We start from the raw sequence: 13,098 nt of genomic DNA, 5'->3' as shown, positions 1-13,098 counted from the left end.
GAAACATGGCCTACAGTACAGTGACTTCTCCAGACACCTGGCAACCCATAATGTTTGATACTCAGGTGCCCCTCACTGTTCAGCATGTCAGAAGTCCTCGGTTATCCGTGGGTAATTTATGTGTGACACCAGGAAGGACCAGGGCCTTATTTTGGAGGGCCATAAAAACACCAGGGGTATTCTAAGATAATTAACTAGGACACTAATGAACCCCCCCCAAACAAAAACAACAACAACAAAAAAACAACACACAACAACACAAAAGAGGACTTTTAGTTTTAGGAGAGGAATATCACATCCCTTGTTCTAGTTCTGAGAAAGGGAGGAGAAGCAGATCCTAAATTTTGCTGCACCTCCCCCCATCCCCCATTCATTCCTTTTCAGTGCAAACATTAGGCCCCTGGGTGTTAATTTTTTAAAATTTATTTTTTAAATAATGTTTTTCTTTATTTTAGAGAGAGAGAGAGAGGAAGGGAGAGAGAGAGAGAGAGAGAGAGAGAGAGAGAGAGACATCCGCTGCCTCCTAGGGATCAAAACCACAACTTGGGCATGTGCCTTGACCAGGAATCGAACTGTGAATGGGATGACGCTCAACCAACTGAGTCACACTGACCAGGGCTTAATTTTAAATCTCTACTCCTCTAAGCCTTTGCATCTCAATGCATCAGCACACCCCAAAACTCCCTAGCCATGGATAACTCTAAGAATAAGCCATATTTAAAACACATTTTAAATCATTTATGTTTATATTTGAATAAAAATTGGCCCTTAATTGAAACAACAGAAGTTGACAATTAACTAAAGATGCAGGCCTTCTCAAAGGGCCAGTAAACCCATCTGTTTTGAACACCCACTATGTGGTCAGCCCTGTGCTGAGGGAAGACTTCCTGACCTCAAGGAGATGACAAACTGCTGGGAGGCCAGACATGTAAACAGATGCCAGGCCTGGTTGGAAGGGCTTTGCCCAGCTCTGTGGCCTGTCTGAGCTGGGTATATGCCATTCTGCAAGCACTCTGGATGTGTGTTTGCATCTTGCTTCAGACATGTACGAACCACTCACTAGCTGGCAGGTCACTGAACCTCTCTGAGCCTTTGTAACATGACAGGTGGGTTCTGTGACTTACAAGTGCCCACGCCCGTTGACATAAGGAAGATCCAAACCTGTAGAGATCTTCAGTTTATTGGAGCCAAACTGATGACAAATGCCGAGAAGCAAAATCTCAACAGATTGAGAAAATTCTCCAGAGAATGTCAGTTTTATAGCTTATTTTATACATCAGAGTCAAAGGAAGAGACATAAGGGAGTTACATGAAATTCACTGGTGGTAGTTTAGGGAGGTGGGAGAAAGCAAAGTGAGGAAATCTCTGAGATTGGGTGAAGAGAGACACCTACTTCTCTTACATTGTGGGGACGGGATAGTTAACAATTAACATTACAGCGCATAGAAATGGTATGTGGGGAACAAGATGACAATGAGGGGTCCTGTGGTCTCTGCCCTGGTGCTGGCTGTGTCCTGCGGGGTCCAAAAAAGAAGAGTATTACTCTGACATTCCAAGTGTATGTTATCTTAGATGCAAAAAGACAATAGACAGGCCCACTTAAGGTAACGACTGACCTTTGTGAAGGAAGCTACAGACCTAGGATGTGACCACCCGCCATACTCGCTTTTAGTTAGGCGTTTTTTATGTTCAGACCATCCTATGCGATTACTTTTTTTTTTAAATTCCTCACTCGAGGATATTTTTTCATTGATTCTTAGAGAGAGGGAAATATCAATGTGAGAGAAACACACATTGGTTGCCTCCTGCATATGCCCCGATTCTGTTTCTTTGTTATGGGGTGGGGCCACAACATTAGTAACCAAGAAACAGAATTTCCGGAGGATGAGGCCCAGAAATCAGGATTTTAAAAAGATTCCCAGGTGATTCTAATGTGCAGCCCAGGTTGAGAACCACTGCTGTAAACACTTCAGAAAACGGGTACAACCAACACTGAGTCAGACCACCCCAGAAGGCATGGGAAGGGGCGGGCATGGGAGATGGAGAGGGGGAGGAATATTCTTTTCCTGTCTCTGTCAAGCCTGCTCGGCCCAGTGCAAAGGGGGAGAACAGATTCCTGTCTAATCAATCATCGTCTAATCAATCATAGACTCTGTCCTCAGGGCAAGCTTTTTCTCAATTCTTTATGTCTGTTTCTCCCTCCATCCTCTGACCGGAACAATCTGGGGGTAATGTGAATGTAATGAGCCCATGCTTACAAAGAGCTTGGCTTGTAAAAGCCTCACAATTGCTTTGGATTGTGTTCTCACTAAAGCAAACAAGGCGAAAGTGGAGAGTTGCTATAGCATTCCCGACATAGGTAAGTTAGGGGTCCCCAAGGCCCGAGGCTCAGCCCTGGTGAACAGGAAGTCCAAAGGATTAGAAAGAGAAGAGAGCTCCTTGGGGATGGGGGGTTGAGGGGGCTGTGAGTTACGGAGCTGAGACATGAGCAGAGGAACAGGGCCAAATTCTTGTGAACCCTTCATGTAGAGAGAGCTGAGATGCACCCTGGCAGCTGTCATTTCCCTTCCCATGGGCTGCTCTGCAAAGTACCGGAACGGGGCCTTTTTTACTTCCCGCTTGCTAATGATTGCCAATTGGGGGGGCTCTCGAAGGGACAGCAAAGTTATAACAAAGCTGTGTGCTTTTCAAGGGGGTGTTTGCTGACGGCTTGGTGTCAGCCTTGCTTGATTTAAGTCTTCCCAGATTCTTGCAAAGGCTATAAACAATGAAGTGATGAAATTAGTCCCAGAGCCAGAACAGGGAGGAGGCCTAGTCACGAGGGAGGGCAGAGGAGCACCATCAAGGGGTGGGGAGGCATGAGAAATGAGGCAGGACGGCCTAGAAGGCAGTTCTGCTCCAAGGAGTGGAAGGAATACCTCCCCGAGGGGGCCGGAGATGGCCGGTAAGTCTGACAGCCGGGGGACGGGAGATGAGAGAGCCTGAGGATCTGGGTCAGAGAGAGCACAGGAAGCACCCAGGATTCCTGGGAGGCCCCACCTGAGGCTCCGGTTTATGGGAAAGGCAGGCGAGGCAGTCCTGGTACCCTCCCGGGCAGTTATCCTCTGAACTGTTGGCGGATGGATGATGGGTAGCAGCCTAAGACACAAAGCAGGGCTGAGCAGGCTGCTCTCAGAATACATATGCAGGGATGGGGCCGTTGGACCAAAGACCCCAGCATAAACCCCCACCCTAGAAGGTGCTGCCCCAGGCCCTGTCACCCTGCGACAGCCATTCTGGTTGCTTTTGTTTGTTTGTTTTGGCCCCAGTCTTTTCTGATTGGTCAGTCTTCTACTGACTGCTCAGCACCCATACCTGTGGTGGAAGATTCTGAGTCTCAGCCCAGCTAGTGCTCCTTGAAAAAAGGGGCGTGAGGGCAGGAGGCTGGGGGGTGTGGGGGTGGTGCGCGGGTTGGGGGGAATGCACCTGTTTCAGTCACCATGTGTTTGGGTTGGAAGGACGCTGAGCCAGATCAAGCAACTGGCTCTGATTTCTTTTCACTTCACTGAAAGGGGGTTGAGCAAGGTGCATACAGTGTAGGAAGCTGAACTGGCCCGTGTGTCCTTTCCACCTTGTGGGAGGTCATGGAGTCTCTTTACTTGGATGTGTGGGGACATCCCAGTTTCTCAGCCACTCTGTTCTTACCTTTATCCCTGTTTTCTCTGCTTACCGTCAGGTCACCTGAAGCTCAAGGGGGCCAACTTGGACCCAGGCGTGTGTGTGGGGAGGGTTGGACGGGGGCTGGGGATTGGTAATGAGTGGGGCATCTGGAAAGGGGTGGGTGTGGCACAGGGTCCCGCCTGGCATCTGACTGCACTTGGCTCATCACAGTGAGGTCGGCTGGTGGCGACGGAGATGCGTTGTGTGTTTCAGAAGAGGAGCTGGCTGGTGACGAGGACATGCCGTCCTTCCCGTGCACACAGGAGGGTAAGGGCTCTGGGGGGGGAGGGGGGTGCCCTCTGACCTCTTCTCTGTGCTCCTTGCTCCCATCCCCAGGCTGGTCACTCACCTCCCTCCATGGCTCCAAAACCCTGGCTGTCCTTCTCCCCTCTGCTTCCTCAGCGGTAAGAAGGCAGAGTAGCACGGAGTTTGACACAAGTGCCACCTGTCTCCAGCCCCCCCCCCCAGGTTGGGGACCTCTGCCATTTTCCCCAGGGCCTGCCTCTCAGCGGGCACAGAGCTGTCCCCGTCGCATCCCCTGCCACCCACGTAGCCTATCCTCAGGCCCACAGGACCCAGCGTAGCATTTGGCTCATCTGCGTTGTTACCTGGAGCTCTTCTTGGTGGGTTTCAGTATAGATTGGAGCAGCTCTTCTCAACCTTGGCTGTGTGTACATTGTAACCGCCCAGGGATGCCTGAGGGTGGCCCTCAGAAACGCGGATGCCTTTTGGTCTGGAGTGTGAACGAGGCATCGGGGATTTTTAAACATTCCTGGCATTTCTAAAGTGCAGCCGAAATGGAACGGACCCTAGAGACTTCACAGCTGGGACATCCCTGCCTTCTCCCTGAGCATTAGCCACCTGCCAGCGTGGCCAGGCATACCTGGTCCTCTCCTTCCTCTGTACTAGGGACCACCTGCTAGACTAGGAGAATTCATTTGGTTTCCATAAGAATTGCTGGTTACTCTTGAAGTTTGGGGACTGGCGATCGACCTTCTGGTTTGCCTGGGACTGAGAGGGTTGCCCAGGGGGTGTAACTTTCAATCTTGGCAAACCATCCGGTGCACCCCCTATCGCGGAGTTCCCGTGACATGAGGCTTTCGGTGCTGAAACCAGGGACGTCCTAGGCAAACCGGGACGGTTGGTCACGCAGTGGTGAACCGTGTGCTGGCTGCTGCAGGCTGTGGATGCGCAGTAGGGCTAACGTATGGGAAGACGTGTTTGCCCACAGCCAGGCTGCATGATGAGGCCGTAGAATGACGGTAGTGCTGGGTGTGCTGTGAAGACCCTGGCTCTGGTCTCTTCGATTCCTGAAAGCTCTGGGGCCTAGAGGGAAGGCGGTGAGATGGTAAAGAATGAGGATCTAGAACATGGAATAAAATGAGACGAGACAGGCCAGGGCAGGGACACGGAGCTCACCTTTCAGCTGCAGCCTCAGCCACTGGCCTTCTTTTGTGCCCCGACAGGCCGGCCGGGACCCCGCTGCAGCCGCTGCCAGAAGAACCTGTCTTTGCACACGTCCGTGCGGATTCTTTACCTCTTCCTGGCTCTGCTCTTGGTGGCGGTGGTCGTGCTGGCCTCTCTGGGTGAGTGCAGACTCCCAGCAGCATCCGGCGAGTCCCGGGCTCCCCCCGCCCCTCCGCCCTCCCAGGCTGCAGGGGATTTCTGATCAGGGCTCCAGCACCCAAACTCCCCTACACAGACCAGCAGACCCCTGCGGCAGGGCCCAGACCCCAGGGTCTCCGTGCCTGGTTCAAACGGCAAAGACTGGCTCCTGCTTTCTGGTTAGCAATGGGCTGTGTGATCTGGAGCAAGGCCCTTCCCCTCTTGGCACCTCCGTTTTCTGAGAGATAAAATGAGAGGCTAGGACGAGATCCGTGATTCCCAGTGTTAGCCCCATGTGAGAATCACTGGGAGCTTTAAAAAAATACTGATGCCTGGGCCCCACCCCAGTAATGTAATTAGTTCATATATTTAAGCTTTCCAGATGAGCCTGCCGAACATCCGTAGTTGAGGTCACTGGATCAGGTGATTTCCAAGCCCCTTCCGTGGTCTTTGTGACTGTTTCTCAAAGTGAGGCTGGATGCCTACCCGCCTCGAGGTCACCGCGGTATTTGTGGGAGTGCAGATTCCTGGGTCTCACCCAGACTTACTCCATCAGAGTCCCGCAGGTGCAGCCCAGGGACCCGGAGGTCGTGGGCCCCTGGCACACTGTGGTTTCTGTGCGTGGTAGCTGACCCAGGTGAGGCATACAGCTAGACTCAGGTAACTTCCGCCTCTGGGTGCTACCGGTTTATGGTAAACTGATGGAAACACATGGGATGCCTTTTCACTGCAACTGCATTCGGATTTAAAAAATCCAGACTTCTTTCCTAAGGAAACAGTACATGTGTTTGCCCTAATGGACTAGACATTAGAGACAAGGCTGGGACTCGGATGAGACCAGCGGGGTGCGGAGGGTGCCTCACGCTAGGTGCTGTGCCCTGCACGCATCCGACCCTGAACAGGGGGCTGTCTGGTTCCGACCCTGGTTAGAGAGATAGTAAGTCCTCACTCAGCGTCATCAATAGGTTCTTGGAAACTGTGGCTTTAAGCGAAATGACATATATTGAAACCAGTTTTGCCATAGATAACTGATACAAACAAGAGTTAAGTTCCTACACTATATTTCTGGTCACAAAAGTATCATCAAACTTCTAAATAAAGACCCAAAACACTTCTACTATTAAACATTCAAATAAATGTGAGCAATACATACATTTAAGAAAGACGAATAAGGACAAGTAAGATTATTTTCCAACCCAGTGATTCCAGTCCAGGGCTGTGGGTGGCCAGAGCCTATCCCGGCCGCTCAGGGTGCACCGAGGGAACCCACCCTGCACGCCCTCACACACACACACACACACACACACACACACACAATCACTCAGAGGACCCGGAGCCTCTCACTGTTACCAATTAAATCTCGACAGCTCTGACCTACACAGTGTTAATCAAAGCCCATGGCTCCCAAGCATTTGGAATCAGCATTTTAGAGCTGATAACAACCTTAGAAGTCATTTAACTTCAGGCTTTCTTTTTACAGATGACCCAATTGAGCTCCAGAAAGATTAATCAACTTTCCCAAAGTCACCCAACACATTTGAGGCAAATCTGGGACTAGAAGCATATATATATATATACACATACATACACACACACACACACACACACACACACACATATGTGTAATTATGTATATTACACATTATAATATGTACATACATTTAAGACATACGTATATACAGCCAGGTATATGTACACATAAACATATAAACTTAAAGGAGAGATAAAAACAGATATATGTCTATAGGTAGGAATAGTTACATAGATATGTATTTTTAAGAGATGCATGACAAACTCTGGTCATAGGAAGCATTTTCCCTCACCGCCCCTGGGAAGCCCCATAGAAGAAGGGCTGATAAAAACGCCTTTCTCTGAGGCAACAGCCTGCCCCAGTGTCTCACCTGTATTTGCCCTACAGTTTTCAGGAAAGTAGACTCTCTCTCCGAAGACATCTCCCTGGCCCAAGCCACCTATGACAAGAAGCTTGTGTCTATGCAGGAAAATCTCCAGGGCCTTGGTAAGTGCCCAGTGTCCAGATGTGCTGACTGTGATAGAAAACGAATGGTAACTGGGGTAGGGTGATGGTCACCCCCCCGACCCCCGCCATGTGCCTCTATGTTTTGGTGCCTGGAGCAGGGCAGCCTTCACCAACTTAGGCCTAAGGGAGGAGGGAGGACAGCCATGGCTGCCTGCTCCCTGTCCAGCTGGAGAACCACCCATTGCAGGAGGGCTGCTCCCCGGGGCTGGAGGTTCTGCGTGTGGTAGGGAAGGAAGCGAAAGACAGTTCATTTCCCTAATATCCTCATGCATCTGAAGTTATTTTTAAGACCTTCTAAAGCCTTTTGGTAAGTCAGCCCTTCCCTCATCACTACTCTAAAGTGTGCATGATTCATGATACTCTTTTTTGTTTTGTTTTGTTAATCCTCACTCGAGGATATTTTTTTCCACTGATTTTTTATGGAGAGTGGAAGAGAGAGGGAAAGACAGAGAGAAACATCGACGTGAGAGAAACACATCGATTGGTTGCCTCCTGCACAAGCCCTGACCAGGCTGGGGAGGAGCCTGCAACCAAGGTACATGCCCTTGGCCGGAGTCGAACCTGGGACCCTTTGGTCCGCAGGCTGATACTCTATCCACTGAGCCAAACCAGGTAGGGCTCGTGATGCTCTTGATCTCCTGCTTTAACAAGGGACCTTCTCATGCTGACAATGAGCCAGAAGGAGCCATCATGGAAGGGGTTAGAGGTGGTCTGTGTCATGGAGAGAGAAAGTCCTGCTCTGCCACTGTCTCGATCAATGAGTGATATTTTGTCAAGCCACTTCTCTGTGCCTCATTTCTCATCAGTTACAGGAGAAAAAATTTTGCACCGTCTCCTCAAGTTTATTGTGAGAGAAATAAATGAGATAATAGATCTAAAAATATTTGGAGAAATTTTAAAATAAAATGTCAATGGGAGGTTCTTGGCAACCTCAGAAAAGCTAGAAAGATATATTTTCCAGCATTTGGTGGCGAGATGGAGATTTAGATCTAAAGCCTAAGTACCTAAATCCTACATTTCAGGTCATAGGAAAGAGGTTTGATACAAGTAAGATCTCATAGAGATGGCCAGGCTCTTCCAAAACGGGTTTCAGAGCAGGACCTAGGAAAGGAAGAGGCACTGGACAGCCACTTGCCAATTCATTGTGCTCTGCAATATTTTATTTAAAGAAGCACCCTTTGTCCCATGATCCTTCAGCCACTGAAATGTTCTCTCTTTCTCCTGAAGATCTGAAGGCCCCGAACAACTGCTCTTTCTGCCACGAGGCCGGGCAGCTGGGGCAGGAGATCAGAAAACTGCAGGAGGAGCTGGAGGGAATTCAGAAGATGCTTCTGGCTCAGGAGGTCCAGCTGGACCAGGCCTCTCAGACCCATGAGCTGCTCTCCACCACCAGCAGTCAGATCTCCCAGGAGATGGGCAACTGTTCCTTCTCCATCCACCAGCTCAACCAATCTCTGGGGCTCTTCCTGACGCAGGTGCGAGGCTGGCAGGCCACCACGGCCGGCCTGGACCTCTCTCTGAAGGACCTGGCCCAGGAGTGCTATGACGTCCGGGCGGCCGTGCACCAGATCAACTTCACCGTGGGGCAGACTTCAGAATGGGTCCACGGGATCCGCCGGAAGACGGACGAGGAAACCCTGACCCTCCAGAAGATCGTCACCGACTGGCAGAACTACACCCGGCTCTTCAGCAGCCTGCGCACCACCTCGACCAAGACCGGAGAAGCGGTCAAGAGCATCCAGGCCACCCTGGGGGCCTCTTCGCAGCGCATCAGCCAGAATTCTGAGAGCATGCATGACCTGGTGATGCAGGTCATGGGCCTGCAGCTGCAGCTGGATAACATCTCGTCCTTCCTGGACGACCATGAAGAGAACATGCACGACCTGCAGTACCACACTCGCTACGCTCAGAACCGCACGGTGGAGAGGTTCGAGACGCTGGAAGGACGCATGGCCTCTCACGAGATCGAGATTGGCACCATCTTTACCAACATCAATGCCACCGACAGCCACGTGCACAGCATGCTCAAGTACCTGGACGACGTGCGGCTGTCCTGCACGCTGGGCTTCCACACCCACGCCGAGGAGCTCTACTACCTGAACAAGTCCGTCTCCCTCATGCTGGGCACCACGGACCTGCTCCGGGAGCGCTTCGGCCTGCTCAGCGCCCGCCTGGACTTCAACGTCCGCAACCTGTCCATGATCGTGGAGGAGATGAAGGCCGTGGATACACAGCACGGAGAAATCCTTCGCAACGTCACCATCGTACGAGGTGAGAGTGAGATCTGGGCCGGGCTGCTACACAGCTCCCAGAGGGCCTTGGTCATCTTGCTAGACTTGGAGCACCTGGTTTCAGGCAAAAATCCTAGTGGGCTAATACAATCCTGTAGCAAATGCCTAGGGCAACTGGCAGTTTTAGTGCACTTGCACCTCTTTTTAAAGGTGTTGTGGCTCCTAACTTTGCCTGTTATACATTTATATGGGTTTGTTTAATTGCACCACAAAGAGAACTAGGCAGACCTCGTCTTTTGGAAACCATCTCCTCTTGTTTTCTGCCTTCCCACCCTCTCACCAGGGCTCTCAACCATCTGCCCCTCAGATGCCCACCATTCTGATGCTGTCTTCTCCTATCTCACCCCTGCATTCGTCAAAGTTCTCCAGAGAAACATAATAAATAGGAGAGAGGGGGAGAGAGAGAGAGAGAGAGATTATAAGGAATTGGCTTAGATAATTATGGAGTGTGGCAAGTTCAAATCTATACAGGTGATGTCCCAGTTCATATCCAAAGACCGGAAGTTGCTGCAGAACCAGGAAGAGATGATGTGTCAGTTTCAAGACCTTCAGGTCAGGCAGGAGAATTCTCTCACTTGGGGGAGGGTCAGCCTTTTGTTCTATTCAGACCTTCAACTGAGTGGACGAGGCCTGCCCACACTGGGGAGGGCAATCTGTGTTACTCAATATAGATTTAAGTGTCCATATCATCCATAAATACCCCTACAGATACACCCAGAATAGTGTTTGACCAAATATCTGTCTATCCCGTGGCTCAGTCAAGTGGTCACATAAAATTAACCATCACAAGTCCACCTCTTTCCAACTTGGCACTCATACACATTTCCTTAAATCATACTTAATCCTCAAATGGAGACATAACAAAATCATCTTTTTACCTGACGTACATGATGCTCCTATCCTGTGTACAACCAAACCTCACTAACCCTTCCCCGGAAGAGGAGGCAAACGCCTTCAGTGTTTATTCTTCTCCTTGATATCTCATAATTTAAATACTATGATATAAACTTAACAATATTTAAACACTGTGATATAAAGTCAATACATTTTATATCTTATGTTACATGATAAGGGGATGAGAGAGAAGAAAGAAAGATATATATGTTACATATTTATATACTAGAGGCCCAATGCACGAAATTCATGCAAGGGTCTTGGCCCTCACAGCCGCAGGGGCTGCCTCGGCCCTCGCAGCCCCGGCTTCGTCCGGAAGGTCGTCCGGAAGGACGTCCGGAAGGTTGTCTGGCTGTGCTGACTAATTAGCATATTATGCTTTTATTATTATAGATATTAGTAACACAATAAGGGGGAAATACTCTTGACAATTACAATCCTCATTTCTTCACCTGGTCACATATCTGGTATTTATAACTACCCTTTTCCACTACGAATTTCACATTCCCTTTGCCCTCCAGCAAACAGCTTGGCTGCTTGCGATTCTTTACCTGATGGTGAACAAACCTTCACTCTTGAAGGCCCACTAGTAGTCCTGCCTGGATTGGGTTGTTGTCGTTTTCCATTGACCTTCCTCACAGGGCATGGGAATGCTCAGTGGTCTCCCGTATTCCACACATACTCCTCCACTGTGGAGTAGTAGTCCCATTCCTCCCTGGTAGTCAGGGTCAGTCACTCCAGTCAGCACAGTGACTTCTTTACCTGTTCATTCAGAGGCATGAGGTGCCCAGCGTGTCTGGGCAGCAGTCTTAACTTCCTGTTCAATGGAATTATGTTGCATCTCCTGACAGAAACATTCCACCCTTTGCAACTAAGATCTCTGAGCCAGCAGAGCGTAAGGTTGTAGGAGCAAGCAGCAAAAGTTTTGCTAGTGGGTCACTAAGGATAACAGTGAGTGGTGCCTCTCCCGTGTCCATCCCTGACCCCTGGAGCTGTGACTCCTGGCCGTCAGAGAAGCAGCACCACGTACGGGACACTGACAGAGCGTAGCCCTGAAAGTGTTTGCCCGCTAACTGGCACTGTAACTGAGTCTTCAAAAGGCCATTCCGTCGCCTGGCCAGAATCGCTCAGTGGTTGAGGGTTGACCTATGAACCAAAAGGTCACAGTTCACTGGTTCGATTTCCAGTCAGGGCACCTGCCCAGGTTGTGGGCTCTATCCCCAGTGTCAGGCGTGCAGGAGGCAGCCGATCAATGATTCTCTCTCTTCATTAATGTTTCTATCTTTCTCTCCTTCTCCCTTCCTCTCTGAAATCAATAAAAACATATTTTTAAAAAGGCCATTCCAGCCGAAACCGGTTTGGCTCAGTGGATAGAGCGTCGGCCTGCAGACTGAAAGGTCCCAGGTTCGATTCCGGTTAAGGGCATGTACCTGGGTTGCGGGCACATCCCCAGTGGGAGATGTGCAGGAGGCAGCTGATCGATGTTTTCTCTCTCATCGATGTTTCTAACTCTATCCCTCTCCCTTCCTCTCTGTAAAAAATCAATAAAATATATTTAAAAAAAAAAAAAAAAAAAAAAAAAAAAAAAAAAAGGCCATTCCATCCATCCAACAAGCCACCTGCTTCAAGATGGTAGGAAACACGCAACACCCGTGAGTTCCATGGTCTTGGGCCCAGTGCCACGCTCCAATTGCTGTGAACTGAGTTTCTAGATCAGAAGCAATGCTGCACCGATACCGGGGTGGTGGGTAATGCATTCTGTAAGGGCATGGGTGGCAGTTTTGGCAGAAGCATTGCATGCAGGGAAGGTGTATCCTCATCCAGAGTAAGTGTCTCTTGCAGTAAGAACAAAACATTGCCCCTTGCTTGATGGAAGTGATCCAGTGTAACCAACCTGCCACCAGGTAGCTGGCTGATCCCCTGGGGAAGGTGCCATATCAGGGACTCACTGTTGGTCTCTTCTGTCGACAAGTTGGGCTCTCAGCTGTGGCTGTAACCAGGTCAGCCTCGGTGACTAGAAATCCATGTTGCTAAAACCATAAATAACCTCCAACCCTGTCCCCATGGCCACTTTGTTCGCGAGCCCATTGGGTGATGACAGGGCCTGGGGAAGAGGCTGACTGGAATCCATAGTCAACCCTCTATCCACTTGCTTATTACAACCTCCTGGGCTGAGGTCCCCTCCGCTGAGCATTCACAGAGGACACAAATCTTCACATGTGTTGCCCATTCAGAGAGGACTATTCAACGCCTCTTCCCCAAATTTGATTTCAACCAATTTTCCGATTGTGTTCCTTCCAAGGCCCTGACCATCCAGCCAAATCACTGGCCACAGCCTGTGACCTGGTATATAGTTAGTCCTCACTCCCTGTTATTGATAAGTTCTTGGAAACTCTGACTTAAGCAAAACGACATGTAACAAAACCAATTTTACCCTAGGGTAATTGATACAAGCAAGAGTTAAATTCCCACAGCATATTTCTGATCACAAAAATATTACCAAAACTTCTAAATAAAGACCCAAACACTTCTACCTGGTAAACGTTGAAATAAATGTGAGCTATACCTACA

At 49.7% G+C, this 13,098-nt stretch overlaps 1 protein-coding gene across 1 annotated transcript in view; it reads left to right on the top strand.

Annotated features, from left to right (window-relative positions):
• The first annotated feature begins 2,922 nt into the window (after positions 1 to 2,922).
• SCARA3 (scavenger receptor class A member 3) overlaps positions 2,923 to 13,098 on the top strand; it is a 20,026-nt gene continuing 9,850 nt past the window's right edge. The window contains exons 1-5 of the mRNA XM_006081946.3: positions 2,923 to 2,944; positions 3,871 to 3,966; positions 5,166 to 5,285; positions 7,223 to 7,321; positions 8,570 to 9,613. Coding sequence (XP_006082008.3) covers positions 2,938 to 2,944; positions 3,871 to 3,966; positions 5,166 to 5,285; positions 7,223 to 7,321; positions 8,570 to 9,613 — 1,366 coding nt within the window. The 5' untranslated portion in view covers positions 2,923 to 2,937. The remainder of the gene's footprint in view (positions 2,945 to 3,870; positions 3,967 to 5,165; positions 5,286 to 7,222; positions 7,322 to 8,569; positions 9,614 to 13,098) is intronic.

The sequence above is a fragment of the Myotis lucifugus genome, unplaced genomic scaffold (genome assembly GCF_000147115.1).
Source record: "Myotis lucifugus unplaced genomic scaffold, Myoluc2.0 scaffold_1, whole genome shotgun sequence".
Lineage (NCBI taxonomy): Eukaryota > Metazoa > Chordata > Mammalia > Chiroptera > Vespertilionidae > Myotis > Myotis lucifugus.
The sequence above is the reverse complement of the archived record's forward strand: the minus strand, read 5'-3'. Positions and strand labels throughout refer to the sequence as shown.